This window comes from Lissotriton vulgaris, chromosome 8 (assembly GCF_964263255.1).
Source record: "Lissotriton vulgaris chromosome 8, aLisVul1.2, whole genome shotgun sequence".
NCBI classification, from domain to species: domain Eukaryota; kingdom Metazoa; phylum Chordata; class Amphibia; order Caudata; family Salamandridae; genus Lissotriton; species Lissotriton vulgaris.
The window spans coordinates 1247433862-1247449906 of record NC_141696.1 but is presented as its reverse complement, the minus strand read 5'-3'; the positions used below and the strand labels follow the sequence as shown (position 1 = coordinate 1247449906).

Sequence of the window (16045 nt, the reverse complement as noted above, 5' to 3'; positions counted from 1 at the left end):
AACAGTGAGAAAATGGTTCACATGAAATTGGACGATAGCAAGTGCTGGAGATTCACAACATCTTCTTGCACTATTCTAACAACTCCTGGGGTCCCACTGGGCTCAACACTTGCACACACCCTTTTTAACCATTAGGGGATTTCCTCAACCATTTATCCCTTCACATGCAGATGTATGTAAAAATCAGTCATAGTTTCTCCACTACCTACATTAAAGGCTGCATCTCTAAAATACCAAGCTGGGTCTCTTTTGACAGCTCGAGCTGACTCAGAGCAAGACAGAGTGTTTCATTATCAGTCACAACCCACGCAGCAAGATTACAAGACTGGAAAAAGAAAACGCTTGAAGCAGGCCTGTGCACCCGAGCAGATTACACTGAGAAATCATGGAGTTTGTGCTCAACCACAAACTCAACTTAGGTGACACAAAACGACGGTGGCAAATGTGCATGCCACCAGACAAACAACTGGAATTGACCAGGAATATTTTACCTGCAGACGATTTGAAACAGGTATCGCCATATTAGTTACGTAACCAAATGAATATGGTACAGACATCGGCAGAGGCCCCACTACAATTAGGCGAGCCCCTCTAGAAGCTGTCCTCAACAGTGCTGCACAACTGACCTCTGACACAAGAACATATGGATACATTACCGTAACCCAACTAAACGTAAATGAGTCCCTCTCTAACTTTGATGACTTCTTAGAGTGGCCTCCATCATTTTCAAAGAACTAAACATAAAACACCCCACCCGCTACCTATGGAAGAAACTTACAAGTTCAGGGAACGGCAGACATCTCCACAGCAGTAGTAATTCCCTCCATAAAACCACTACTACTAATGATAGTAGAGTACATTGTATTAATAAACACGAAACTAAATGCAACCAAACATCAGCTCCTTCTCGAGCTGTGCTCTTAAGATACAGACATAACCAATGGAGAGGAAAGAGAAGTCAGGAACCCTGTTCCTCTTCCCAAGTAAATATATCTAAACAACAAGAACGTGTTACTCAAAAGGTACACATTTACCTAGATTATGGAGGATGCACCTGGAGTTTGTACTGCCTTAAAAACCATTCGGTTTTTAAAAAGAACCCTGCCTCACCTACCAAGTAGGGGACATGCTTCATCAATGGGTTTCCACCCAGGTCACCGTATGCTCCCAGGGTGTGCTACGACGCCTGAGTACAGCAGAGCTGGTTTTGTTTATGAGTCGTGGTTGTGCTTGTGAGTGAGAAGTGCTCAGGTGAGGTGTGTTTAAAATTGGCTTAATACTCTTGTTTGTATAAATGTTATTTAATTTTACAACCCACTAGGAAAACCCCATGTCGCAGTTCGGATTTCTGCAATGGTAGCTATTCGCCACCTGAGATCGGCCGAGGGGGTGGACCCTATAGTCACACTTTCCTCAAGGTATCTCACCCTCTGATACCTATTCGTCCTCGGTCGTCCTGCAGATGCGGACGACCGCGAATGCGGGACGACCTATCCACCACTTTTTAACATTGACCGATACTCTCAATAATAAAATGTAATAACATGCATATAAACAAGCGTATTGAGCCAATTTTAAACACATCTGACCTGAGCACTTTTGAGTAAAACGTTCCTGTTGTTTAGATACTTTTAAGATACAGAACAGTATCCCCATCAAACTGAGACCGGACACCTCTATCTCTATCAAAAAAAACTACTGAAAAATCTCTTACTGTTGACCCACCCAAAACACACTGATCGTCTGCTGAATGCAATTTGAACATTTTATTTAAACTCTGAATGTGTACTCCGATATACCTATGCACCGATGACTGCTCTTTAAAACGTTATGTAATGTAAATAAGTACTATAATTACATTTCCCCGTTCAGTGTTATTTTGTATATTTCAGTTTGTATTTATCCTTATTTATTTTTTAATCAACATATCTGTATTTATTCAGATTTATATTTTTTCATGGACAATAAACCAATGCTGGTATTCTTCCACATGCACTGAAACATAAAATGTTCCCTGCGCCTCTGTTGCTTATAAGGTGAGGTAATATCAAACATAAACACAATTAAAGAAATCCAAAGCACTCACTTGAATAAACTTGCTGACGGTAGGACAAGCACGTGTGAAAGAAACAAACAGAACATCAACAGAACAACTCACTTCCCCAGCCCCTCTAACCTCTCATACTCCATTTGTGTTAATCCCTGTTCGCACCAACCTCCACCTGCTACGCACAAAGCTCTGCTGACGTCACCCGTATGCTTCAGAGCGGCCAGTGGGGCTGGGGCCACGAGAAGTGTTCAGTGAGGCGTGGTCAGTGCTTCATTTGATTTACGATGAGCACAATAAAAGTTGTTTTCTAATTCAATACATGTTAAAATGACTAATATCGGACGTCCTTGCTAATCTTAAAGCTTTGGGGGGCTGGAATAGTCTGTATTGTCACACTTGTAGGAGTGTGATGGTTAGGTGCTGGTATGGTACTCTCATTGGCAGCGCTAGTAGGGGCAGTGGCTGGTGTAGGCTGCATTGGCATTCTAATAGGGCCCTGGCACTTCCTTTTCTACAAATTAAGCACTGCGTGGTGCAAGCATGTGGCACACACCTGTGTCGGTGTCACAGACGTACTCGGCGCAGGTCTTGGTGGACGTCCTCAGAGAGGCATGGGGCAAGTCTGTTACATACACCTCCTGTCGCAGTGTCACACTCACAGACGTACTCGGGCCATGTCATGGCGAGCGTGGTCAGAGAGGCTTGGTGGTGCAAACTGTGTAATGCTCCCGGAGTCTCCAGATGTGCTGTCAATGAATTAGGTCACAGAAACGTTGTGTACGTCCGTGATGCTCCAGACGTGTGCACATTCACTTCAGCGTAAATCTGACTCACCAGGACGGTGAAATGCTCTCGGTGACTCTGAAATGTGACTGGCACCCCTATTCTTCTACGCCCTGAAGTCTGCCAATCAGCAGGTACGTGGGGATCGCTGGACTCCCAAAGGCTTAGATCTGTTTTGGCTGTCATTAAATGAGAGTGGGAAATAGTGGAAGAAAAAAAAACATGCTGGGGCAGAAGCTCGCAGTAAAATTCCAGCCAATAAGGTGGCCAAGGCTATCCAGGTAAGACATGTCCTGCCTGCTCTTTACCGGTAGACTGCCGTGGCCTTTGCCCTTGCTCTGGACCCTCGACACAATTATTTCCATATTTCCATTGATACAAACAAGTGTTCCACCTAACCCTGTGTTAAATCCCTGTCCAGGCTTATTGACGGCCACTAATTGCACGAAGGAAGTTCTGACATATGTGCCCCGGCGATTCCTATTATTGGACATTTTAAAAATATCCAAGAAAATTAACCTGAATATCACGACCTGCAGATTCTGTGCGTAATCGATGCAGGGGGAGGGGGAATGTGCAGGGGGCATAGTAACTGGTCAAAAGCTGAGCCGCCGACTTTGACACTGGGTAAGCAGGTCCGAGTCCCGGCGTCGGCTCACCATCCCGTGATTCTGGGCAGGTCATTCAATCTCCCCGTGCCTACGTACAGGTCAATGTGTCTTTGCGTAAACGGAACAGGTGGCCATGTAAAGCGAATATATTCGGGTGGGGTCTAGTTCGCGCAATGTAAACCTTCAAAATCCCTACTCTCTGTTATTTGCATTTCTTCCGAAATATTGCCCGAGTGGGCACACTGCCTACCCGTGAGTTCAATGCCACAAACACTGGCGAGAGTAAGGGGTGGTTCTCCATGCCTCAGTCATGTCTGCTTGGATCTAGTTTAGAAGTTTGTCTATTTGTTTGTATTAATCGTGGACGATTCCAAAGAGTGTGAACTTTAGTTACAGGTAGAAAACCTCCCGCGTGACCTGCTCTGCATAAACACGCCCTCTGTGGTACATAACAGGAACACATCACAAAGTCCTCCTGATGCCTTCCCCTTCATTTTACCCTACATTCAAAGCAATGTCGACTTTGGAATTGGGACACCAGGTTCTAGTCTCGGCGTCGGCTCCACAAAGCTCAACATCTTGTGATTCTGGGCAAATCACTTAATTTTGGGTCCAGATCGGGCAATATAAAAATGCAAAAAGAAACAAAGGGATAAAAACGAGTCCATGACATGAAGCGGCAGGGAGAGTGTGTCGGTGGAAGAAAGAGGCACAGGTGAAATATGGACTTACTATTCGGCAACCCCGACATTCGGCATAGCACCAGTGGGATTCTGAGAACATTTGGGCCCCGGCATAGAGTATTCTTCTAAAAAACGAGACACAGCTAATATGCGCCATTAGGCACCAACAGCCAGCTCCAAGAGGCCTCTGGAATCAACCGGAAGTTTCTCCGCAGCAGATCAGTATATGCCACAACACCCCCTGCAGCAGCGCCGGGATCAACACGAAATCATCTGCACCTGGCCAATGGCGTTTTCACCCGGGTGATAGATCTGACCTTTCCCTGCAGTTAGATCCAGCCTGTAACGTCCCTGCAGTTAGATCCAGCCTGTAACGGCCCTGCAGTTAGATCCAGCCTGTAACGTCCCTGCAGTTAGATCCAGACTGTAACGGCCCTGCAGTTAGATCCAGCCTGTAACGGCCCTGCAGTTAGATCCAGCCTGTAACGTCCCTGCAGTTAGATCCAGACTGTAACGGCCCTGCAGTTAGATCCAGCCTGTAACGGCCCTGCAGTTAGATCCAGCCTGTAACGGCCCTGCAGTTAGATCCAGCCTGTAACGGCCCTGCAGTTAGATCCAGCCTGTAATGTCCCTGTAATCTGTACTCTCATGAAAGAAAGGGCGCACCCGCGGTGAAATTAGGGCAGTTTGCGATTCAATGTGCACATTGCATGTAAAGTGATCAGGTTATATATGCGCAACGCCTGTGTTTTATAGCGCTCACATCAGCCGAGCATCCAGGCGCTTCAGTAGCAGGAGATGCCCACTTAGGGGCCGACATTGAGGACCGTCACACTTTTCTGAAATGAAACTGGATTTGCTCCAAAATATCCCGGGACTGGAGCGTACAAAACGTGTACTTTCCCCTCCGCTGCTGTCCGTGGTGCCTGTACCCCGCGGTCTGTGTCACAGGCATTGCCTGCAGCCGGTTCGAGTTCTGGTCTCATACATCCGGACGGACACCCAGGGGCCTGCCCTGGGATTCAAGCACAGGACCCGGGCACATGTATGTGCTGTGAAACAAGGCGTGGGCAGATGCTGGGAGCGCTGTCAGCTTCACACCACTAACCCCGTCACTGTCACTGAATCCAGCGTCTCCCCATCCAGGAAGGTAGAAGGTATGACTCGCACCACTGTTCCATCTTTACATGGTGGTCTGAGAAAGGGGTCCATGACAATGCAAAAGCTTCTGCACATGAGCGAGCGAATGAGTGTGTGAATGAGTGACACAAGTGGACTGCTGGTATAAGGGATCGACTGTGGAAGTGAAGGTTACAGCGACCAGACAATGAGTGAGTGATGGATGTGAGTGCATCAGTGTCTGTGAGTGTGTGCTACAGTGGTTGAGGCGGTGAGTGAGAGAAAGAGGCGCAAAGCCATGGAGTATGTGAGTGAGCGGTCAACAGTGAATGAGTTAGTGAATGATCGGCTGAAGATGTGCCTGTGGGTGAGTATGACTGTGTGAGTGAGTGGGAGTGGGTTAGTGAGTGAAGCAGTGAGCGACTAAGCAGGCGAACGAGCCAGTGTGACAATGAGTCTGAGACACAGTAGTGATTTTTTTGTATGTGCGCTCAACTGACACACTGAACATGAGCCAAAAAGCGAAAGAGACAGTGAGTGAATGTGTGAACAAACGGTGAGCGAATGTGTGAACAAACGGTGAGTGTTACCGTGGGAGGTTGAGCGGGTGAATGAGTGGGCATTACTCTATAAATGTATATAGCATTCACGATCTTGGGATACCATGAGGCAAAGCCCGGAACCGCCCGTCCTCGACCCCGCAGCGGGGTAAGTAAGCATTTCACCGCTCCCTGCAGGAGCGCAGCGGAGAAACTGGCTAACGAGCTATCGCGCATGCGCGGAGCGGGTTTCGCACCACTCAGAAGGCGCGCAGAACCGCTCCTCACCAAAGCCCACGCGTGATCTCATCTGCTGGCTGAATCGGTTCGTCTATGCCTCACCTCTTATGCTGGGAGTGAGCCCTTTGAACACGGGTAGCAAACCCCCTTACATATTCATTCATACATGTGTACCCTGAGCCTTAAACATGCTTATTCGTTTAAAAGGTATGTGGGAAGAGTTTGCACACATTTGCTATCTGTGCCCTAAACGTGTACAGTGAACATGAATGCCATTGGTTGTCTAGTAGTCCTACCTTGCATTGCACACGATTTGTATTGTTGAAAATCCCGTCATATGTTCACGTTAAGCAATTTAACCAGTAGCTACCATCGCCTCTAGTTCCATAAGACAGATCATAACCACGGCGATTCCTTAAAGGTGCGCCGGAAGATGGTCGGTCCTATTTAATCTGGGCGCCCACGAACGAACATGGACCTCATACCCACGGGATATTGTCGCATCACGCGAAGAGAGCAAAGCTGCGCGGTCAACTTGGTATTTAATTCTTGGGAGGTCGCTAAACTGGGCACCGTTACATTATGGAACTCACTCGGAACTTGAGAAGTACACCGCTTAGAAACGGAAAATGCATGTTAAGTTCTTTATAACACATGGACATTATATATGTTAAAACAAGATTACGCTACCGAAAATATAGAGATGTATGCGCACCAGACCCTGCAACAAACACCTGTTATTTATGGAGCGTGGTTAGTGACACTCAAACGCAAGGATAACAAATCATGTTAATAATCCCCACAAAATCAAATTCATTTTGTCACTCAGACCACAGAATTTCCGTTAGGCGGTTGAATAAAACGGTGCTGTTTATTTACACGCCCCGTGCAGTCAGCTTAATTTCGCAAACGAATGTTAACGCCATTCCGTGGGCTGGAAGGTTAGCTAAGTGATAGGGACCTTAGCCGGTCAAAAATGTGACAGACGTCACCTGTTCTAATCTCTGAAAGGCAGGGCGTCATCCGTCGTTTAGAGGTGTGTAAATTAAGAACCAAAACGGGATAATGATGATATCTGTCAATTATAGCGCTCAGAAGCCGGAGAACTGCATCATTTAACGCCACATGCAAAGCAGGTGTTACGAGGTATTGATAAACCTGGAGGTTTCGATGCCTCTTTAATAGACAGAATGAAAATAGCGTGAAAACGAGGCACTATGCGCCCACCTCTTTAAAGCAGCGCTTGGAGACTGGCACTGCGCCCGGACCCCTCGAGCGCCCCACCGGCTCAGCGGATGTGCATATCCAACGCCGGGCACGTACCGCACACAATAACGCCCCCCTCGCCCCTTAGGGGGCCGGAAACACACAGAAAAGGCTCTAACTTTAAGAGATCTTAAACAAGCCCAGGGGCAGGAAACAGGACACCGGGCATCCGCCCCATTGTCCCTTCTTTCGTCCTGTGTGTACCCTCCTTCGGTGCCCCTCCCCCCGCTCCCCGTGGTCGCTCACCTGTCAGCATCAGCAGGCACCCCGTGAGGGACAGGAGTGGCAGCATGGACCCTGCGGCAGCCATCCGTGCTGCTGCTGCAGCCCCTGGGATGTCACCGAGCAGCAGAGGCCGAGCCCCCGAGCCCCACCACAGGCAGAACGAGCACAGCGCCTCCGGCTCCGCTCCGGGGTCAGTGGGGGCGCCCCAGAGAGTGCTGCGCCATGCTTCCCTTGGAGAGGTCCTGGGCTTCTCGGAGTGTCCCCCCTGAGCGGTCCCGAGTCCTACTCTGGTGGCAGTGGGTATCTCTCCCTTCAGTGGTGTTGCAGTCTCACCCTTCACCGATTGTGCCCCTCGGGGCTTCCTCTGTAGTGGTCCTGTGTCGTTTGGGGTTTCTCACTTGAGTGGTCCAATATCCATCGGGGTCTTCAGTGGGTCTTTATTCCAGGGGTCTCCCCCTTCAGTGGGTCTTTATTCCAGGGGTCTACCCCTTCAGTGATTCTGTATCCTTCGGTTGTCTCCCCCTCGGTGGTTCTTTATTCCTGGGTGTCTAACCCTTCAGTTGCCCTGTATCCCTTAGGGGTCCCCCCTTTCAGTGGTTCCTGGGGGTCTACCCCTTCAGTTGCCCTGCATCCCTCAGGGGTCCCCCCCGTTCAGTGGTTCCTGTGGGTCTACCCCTTCAGTTGCCCTGTAGCCCTCAGGGGTCTCCTTCAGTAGTCCTGTGCCGCCCAGGGTCTCCTTCAGTAGTCCTGTGCCGCCCAGGGGTCTCCTCGCGGCTGCCCTCCTGGGTCACAGAGCTCTCCCCTGCGGAGTCCCGTGTGTCACTGATGCCCGCTCCACTGAGCCCTTTGCGTTTCTCCTCCCGCAGCGGTGATCGGTCACCTGGGCTCCTGCCCCGCTCTCGTCCTCCGTCCACCCTGCACGGAGCAGCCCCGGCCGCCCGACAGCTACTGTCTGCAAGGTGGCGTCCAAGTGCGAGCACTCCTGGGAACATCCCCCGAGAGCCGCGGCTCTGGCCTTTAATAACCTCCCATCACTTCCCTTCCCAGCCCAGCCCCCGGCCGGAGGGGGGCGTGGGAGCAGCCACTGCCCCCCTCCCGCCCACCTCACGCCATCGCTGCCGGCCGTGCCCAGCGCAGGCCCCGCCAGAAACACCCACGGCAGAGCACACGGGGCTTGGGCCGCCGACACGGCTTCTTCACGCAGAGCCGGGCCCGGTGGGTACCTCACAGAACTTCATGAAAGCATCACGCGACAGCGTCACGCACAGACGCGCGCAGAGAGATATGCGAAGGAGCTAGTGAAGGGATGTGTGCAGACTAGATAGACGGGGAGCCTGCATGGCAAGTTTTAGATAAGCACAGATGACTTTACGGGAAACATAACCTGAAGGAGGGATGCTGCGTTCAGATGAATGTGTGGATGACAGGTTGATTGACGGATGGATAGACCGAATGGTGGATGGAGGATGGGTAGATGGATTCATTGATGGTAGACATGGAGGCTGGGTGATGGATGGATGGATGACAGGTGACGAGTGGTAGCGCGGACTCGAGCCGAAGGTATTGGAGCCCTTTCTCTGAGCCCCACTTATATTACACGATGACTCATTCATTCACACACGAGAGATTACGCGATTTGTTCAGAATCACAGGATGTTGAACTGTTCTCGAGCCTCGAACCTGGTTCCCCAGCTCCAAAGTTGGCAACTCTGGCCAATAGAGCACTTGGCCGGCAGACCAGGCAAACAGGTGGATGCATGCATGGATGAATGGTACACAGTATAGATGGAATGGCTGAATGGACGGACTGAAGGGAGATCAGATGGATGGACGTAATGGATGGACGGACACAACGATGACTGGTTGTAGGAGAGAAGACAGATGACCCAGATTGACAGGTGTTGAACAGGCAACCAACCCCTCACTCTTGATCATGAAGGACACTGCCTCCAGTCATGAAATGCCACCTACAAATCATTGCTTCCAGGTATATTAGTCCAATTAGTTCCAAGAAGCAAAACAAGACTGCAACACCCAGAATGCTCCTGGCTCACACAAAAGACCATGATACGAATTTGTATCTGTAATGACAGGTCGGGGCTGGCCACCCTAATATTGAATAAAGAAATACAAATGGAAAGAAAGAGCCAAACAGGCAGCATAGACAGTAACAGATGACACAATGACAGAGGCTCGGGGAAGGGGAGGGGGAGGGGGAGAGAGAAAGAGAAATGTGGGGAGTCCAGATTACTCAAAACGGGTTAAGTGGCGTTTCAAAGCCGCGAGGGCACATTGCTGACGAGTATTTCACACCCCAGATTTAACACAATCCCTAAACACCTCAAACCAGAAGGAGCATTGATTTCCCGCTGCCAGGGGGTCCTTTGATGTGAAACAATGACACAGTGAAGCCAGGATGGACGTGACACAATCAAACTATGAACGGCGAGGCGAGCCGGACACCATCACCCAGTCTCCAGCACCTGTAGCGGTTTCGCAGCCATGATCCATTGAGGCTTTTGATACTTCCCAGTACCTGGGAGCAGGTCCCAAATGCACGTGTCTCCGTGCTCGGGGGTGATGCGCTGCTGCTCGGGTAGTGCCAGTGATACCAAGCACCACATCCCGGACCCCACCCGCTCCAAGCAATGTCCCTCCAACCCCCCACTGCAGGATCACACCGCGGAAACACACCCCCAGCACTGGAGGCAAGTTACCCAAAATATTTGTGGGGGCGGGTCCGTTTCTACAATCAGGCAGCACTAGGCGGCTGCCTAGGGCGGCAAAAGGGCTAGGGCGGCAGAAGGGGGAAACATTTTTTAATTCGAAGGAGGCAGCAGCACCTGTATGTGATTGTGAGTGCAAGCGCACCTGCTTGCACTACATGCTGCGTGCGCAGCGCACCCTAGCGTAGTGCCACTTTGCTGGAGTGGGCCGGTGGTCTGTACCAATGTACGCTTGCCGTCCCTTCCACCCGGAACATGTAAATAAGCCCACACAAATAAATGACGGACTATTTAGCAGAAACGATGTTGAGTGATGTCACTCGACCCAGTAAGTGCAGCCACAGCCTGATCTTTGCAGTCATAACGGCGGTGCAACTTTGCAATATATATATTACGTGCATGTAAATATATGATCTATGCCACTGTGCTGCCAGATTTCCGCAAGATAAAATGCATTCCTTTCTGCACCCTCTAGCTGAACCTTTGGAAACATTAGATGAAAACCTTTCTTACTTAAAATGTTTCAAATGTGACAAATGCTTTAAATTATTCTAAAGTACAGACCCTGTGAAAAGTCAATATCGTGCAGCTAATTATGTTTTTAAAGCCTATGGCAAAAAGATCTACAACTGGCGGTAATTTCTGTGTAGGAGACCGTGGAGTAATTACCTCTTCCTAGGTGCCTGCTGGTGTATTGTCATCTGAGTAGTGATGCAATAGGAAGGATTTCGGTTGCTGCTAGTTTCAATCATGTGATACTCTGCACCTCCATCTGCCGATGTGCTGCGAGTATACGCCTATGGGGGTTTTGGGGGGAAGGGGGGCAGGGAGGTTAGGAGGTATGTTTATTGCTTAGCAAATTCTCTAATGCATACAAATACGTGCAATTGACGTGATGCATCTTTACTGATATTAACCTGATGCGGTCCACCTGCAGAAGGTAACCCCAGTGCATAGCTTCTCATCACAACATTGCATAGATGGTTGGTTTCTTATTGCATGATGATGGGCTGCGTAGACGTTTATAGATGCATGCATTACTTTACAAGCCCATGCTCGTCTTATGCCTCACTCACTGCCTTGCAGTGATAGGCAGATGGGCATGAACGCGTGGTTTATGCATGACATGGGAGATCCTACAACCGCCATCATCGTCACATCCTTCATTCAGAATAGTAAAATTCCATGAAAGAATCTAAATGTAATGCAACGCACTGCATTACAGCATCTCGTCCTATTTGTATAGAAATAAGAACCGGTGTCTGTAATAGGACATTAGAGCATTTAACAGACAGGGATCACGTTTTAATTGTGCTCTGAAGCGTCCTCCTGACTGCAAGAGCTCTAATAAACTAGGTATTATCACAAAAGGAAATGTAATAGTCACTTGTTAAATATTTTGCCTATTCTAAATTGCACACATCTTTGCCACATACTGAAGGGAGGATGACCATATAACTGACTGAAAGTGACATTTGTAAACACGAGAGGTAAGCATGGTCGAGGCATTTAAAAATGACTTATTTGTAACACGTTCTCAGTGTCTGTGGGGGCTGTCAGTCAGTCCCCATGAGCGATGAGCAGAGTACACAGCAAGACTAACTGCGTGATGGCTCGAAATTAGCATATATGTTTGCAATATTTTTATTTGAATTGTAGTTTGCTGTAATACCTCCTGAAGGTGCCTGAAATAGAATACGTATGTTAAATATTGAACTAACTAAAACGTATGATTAAAAATCCACGATAGAATAGCTATGTATGGACAGGTAACTGTGGGAGTTGGAAAACAATGTTCCCCTGCATTTCTTTATTTATGGATTACGTCATCGTCTACGCAAAAGTCCTTTACAAATAATATAACACAATACATTTGTGAAAAGCTGACAAAAACAGGAACAACAGAAAATAGAGTTCTACCAAGAGGATAGTCATGGTGAAAAGAAAGTAAATAAATCAATATGCATGTAACATCAACGGGCCGAAATTAGGAACCATGTATAAAATATTAAGTGCAATCAAGCTAGGTGTTCCGGTTGCACTGAAATAATTTTAAAAGTTATTGCAAATGAAAGAAATGGGAATGTTTTACACAATCTTTCTTATGAAATCCGATCTTGTCACTTACGGCCTTTCATTTATGCTTCTGAGGAATTCACTTCGCACCATTTTCCTCAGATGATTGGTAATAATCGTTATTGAAGAAAATCTGACGTAAAAAAAACAAAACTTGTATTTAGTTTTTTTCCAGATACGCGGGCCTCATCACCTGCTGCATTGTAAAACCTGATTTCGACCAAGTACCTCACATATGTTAATGTTACTGGTCGACATTGCCATAGACTGTACCTGTAGTATTTTATAGGGTGTGATGTCACCGCTCACTCAGATACCACACTTAAAGTTCCTATTAATATCATGTTAAATTGAAAAAATATTTTTTATTTGATTAATAATTTGCATGCGATCTTGCCTTTGCTTGTAATATGGATTAGTAAAATACAATGTGCAAAATTGTGGCAAGGGACCAATCGTTTCTAATGGAACTGCATCGATTCGAACTTGTTTCTTTGGGCACGGGGGTCGACAGCCGCTGAGCGCCTCTGGCGGCCAAGCAGCGGAACTTCCACTGCGAGGGGTCGCAGAGGCCTGGGAGCGGGCTCTTCCCGGACCAGTAACACTGCGGAAGCAGCACGATTCAGGTTAGTTTTCCAGGCTGGGAGGAAGTGCTCCTTCCTGTATTACACACGAGTGGTGCCAACAAGGCTGCCCCACCGCCCTATTGTGCTCCCAACAATGACCCGGCGAGGAAAGACGCCCCTGGAAATAGACCTTCGCAGCAGCGCCGAGAGTGTCGCGGGTTCCCATAAGAGAGGGGAGCGGTGTCTGAGAGAAGTGGAGGATGATGGGCATCAAATAGCACGCGACACCTCACCTGTTCAGGCAGCCGCGCTTTCCCTGGCTCCCTCTTCACCTTTTTCACTTTTTTAATATTATCAATGTATTGTTTAAATATGTTTCCATTTGACTTTATTACAAAAATATATATATATATGAAGAGGGTGTAACGGGACAGGTTTGAATTGTTGACCCGGTGACTAAAGGTCGTGTAAGTCTGCAGCTGGTGTGTTGTGACTAAAATGGACGCCTACATCCGGGCAGCGCGAGGCAGCAGGGGACGTATACAAATGGGCGACGCTTTGTCACGCGCAGGAGGCAAATTTCCACTGATCTGAAGACAAAGCAAAAGCCAGATCTCCACGGTTCAGAAATCAACTAGAGAGTTGGAGAGGATGTGGCATTACGGCCATACCTGCCGACTTTAGGGCTGGGGTCTGCCTCGGCTCAACACCTTATGATTCGAGTAAAAAAACACATATTCTCCCCATGCCTAAAACAAGAAACACTAACGTGACCATACTAGTGTAACTGGTGCGTATGTAAAGCAATTCAGTAGCATCGGGTCAAGGTCGCGCTGTATAAAACGGCAAAAAAAGTGCGTGTGCGCATGCGCGTGTATGTTTGGTAGAAACTGGCATGAGATACTTAACCACAGAAATCTGATGACAATTCCAGCTAACCAGTTACACTTATTTTCCAATACAAACAGTTGCTTCATCACACTCTGGCACTCCTGCTTCCTAGGCCTGGAAAGTGGAATATAAATAGTTGCGGCTTAAACGGATGTGTTGCCTTGACTTGCCTTACCATTCAAATTATCCCTATCCTCTGAAGGGGAGAATACTAAAATTAGCTGTAATTCTATGGCAGGACGGATGCTCCGATTATGCCTTTCTCATTTCTTTACTGAAATGCACAGCAGCCAATCAGATCACAGTAAAGAACAAGCATTTGCAATGCAATAGGTCTCGCATTAGGAAAGTTTGAGCTATTGGTATTGTGAATTACACATTTTTTACTTATGTGTTGGTTTTGAAAATAGCAAAATTAATAGCTTTGTCATTTACAAGGCCAATAGTTTTAACTTTTGCAAACGTGACACCTGTAGCATTTGTAATGCAATATGTGTTGTATTTACGTGACTTAGATGTATTGATATTACAAATAACAATGGCTTTTAATTTTTTTAAATAATGAATACTTAAAAGTTATTGTAATTTATAATGGCAATAGCTTACATTTTTGTAAATAACTTTTGTAAAGATTATGTTCAGTGTATTTTATTGTGACGAAAATCCAAGAACAAAAGTGAAATATTAACATCTTTTTGTGACATTTGTAATACAGCTTGAAACATTGAGAGGACATATTTGAACCAGTTGTTGTTGAATGGTTGCATAGATTGATGCTGTGGTGGCGCTGAGTGATGTTGTGGTGCCGACAAGTGATGCTGTGGCGTTCAGTGCTGCTGTGGTAGCGCATAGTGATGTTGTGGTGCCCCTGAGTGGTGATGGTGTGGTGGGGCTGAGTGATGCTGTGTTGATGCAATAGATTGGCAAAGTGAGTGCGATAGATAGATAGAGTGAGGGCGATAGATAGATAGAGTGAGGCCGATAGAGTGAGGGCGATAGATAGATAGATAGATAGAGTGAGGGCGATAGAGAGAGTGAGGGTGATAGAGAGAGTGAGGGAGATAGATAGATAGATAGATAGATAGATAGCGACAGTAAGCATCCCGTAGTCAAGGAATTTACTGTGTGCAATTTTAATTTTGATTCAACGTTTCAATGCGTCCCCTCGAGCACCTGCGTTATGCTACTAATATAAATGAATTTAAAGATGTTAATCACTGTAAACAAACAAAAGGAGGCGGACATGTGGCCTCTGGCTTCAAAGGCACAAAACCTGAGTTCAGATCTTAGTTCCTGCACATAGGCAAAGCGTCTTATCTGACAGTTTTGTGCTTTCTGAGCGGGCGGGCACAGTGAGTGCTGAGAAGCCGGACTACCAGTGTTCTCATTGTTTTGACTGCCTCCTTACAGTTTTTTTTTCTATCCAGCCATGAAGTGAAGGCACCTAAGCAAGTTAACTACACCACATATTTCTGCGTGCAACAAGAAGTATCTGGGGTCTGATTCCAGTCGGGGGGAGTTAGACTTTAATCCTTTTTTTACCAACAAAGTCAGTTTGAAATCGACAGTAAAATAAATAAAACACAATGCACGCCTTCTGCTGTGGGCTCAGAGACGAGAATGGACAGGGAAGGAAGGCCCGGCAGAAAAACTGTTATGTCCGATGCTTGTGGATGGCTGACGCTTGTGGATGTCTGCTGCCTGATGTTTGTGGATGGCTGTCGCTTGTGGATGGCTGACGCTTGTGGATAGCTGACGCTTGTGGATGGCTGACGCTTGTGGATGGCTGACGCTTGTGGATGCCTGACGCTTGTGGATGTCTGATGCTTGTGGATGTCTGATGCCTGATGCTTCTGGATGCCTGATGCTTCTGAATGCCAGATGCTTCTGGATGCCTGATGCTTGTGGACGCCTGATGCTTGTGGACATCTGATGCTTGTGGACGTCTGATGCTTGTGGACGTCTGATGCTTGTGGACGTCTGATGCTTGTGGACGTCTGATGCTTCTGGATGTCTGATGCTTCTGGATGTCTGATGCCTGATGCTTGTGGATGTCTGACGCTTGTGGATGCCTGATGCTTGTGGATGCCTGACGCTTGTGGACGCCTGATGTCTTTGGACGTCTGATGCTGGTGGATGGCTGACGCTTGTGGATGTCTGTTGCTTGTGGATGTCTGACGCTTGTGAATGCTTGAAGCTTGTGCATGCCTGACGCTTGTGCATGCCTTACGCTTGTGCATGCTTTACGCTTGTGCAAACCTGACGCTTGT

At 47.6% G+C, this 16045-nt stretch overlaps 1 protein-coding gene across 1 annotated transcript in view; it reads right to left on the bottom strand.

The window, feature by feature from the left end:
* The window catches only part of FLT1 (fms related receptor tyrosine kinase 1), a 451054-nt gene extending 442905 nt beyond the window's left edge, over positions 1-8149 (bottom strand). Inside the window, exon 1 of the mRNA XM_086935163.1 lies at positions 7538-8149. Within this exon, the coding sequence (XP_086791289.1) occupies positions 7538-7601 (64 nt within the window). The 5' untranslated portion in view covers positions 7602-8149. The remainder of the gene's footprint in view (positions 1-7537) is intronic.
* Positions 8150-16045: the final 7896 nt, after the last annotated feature.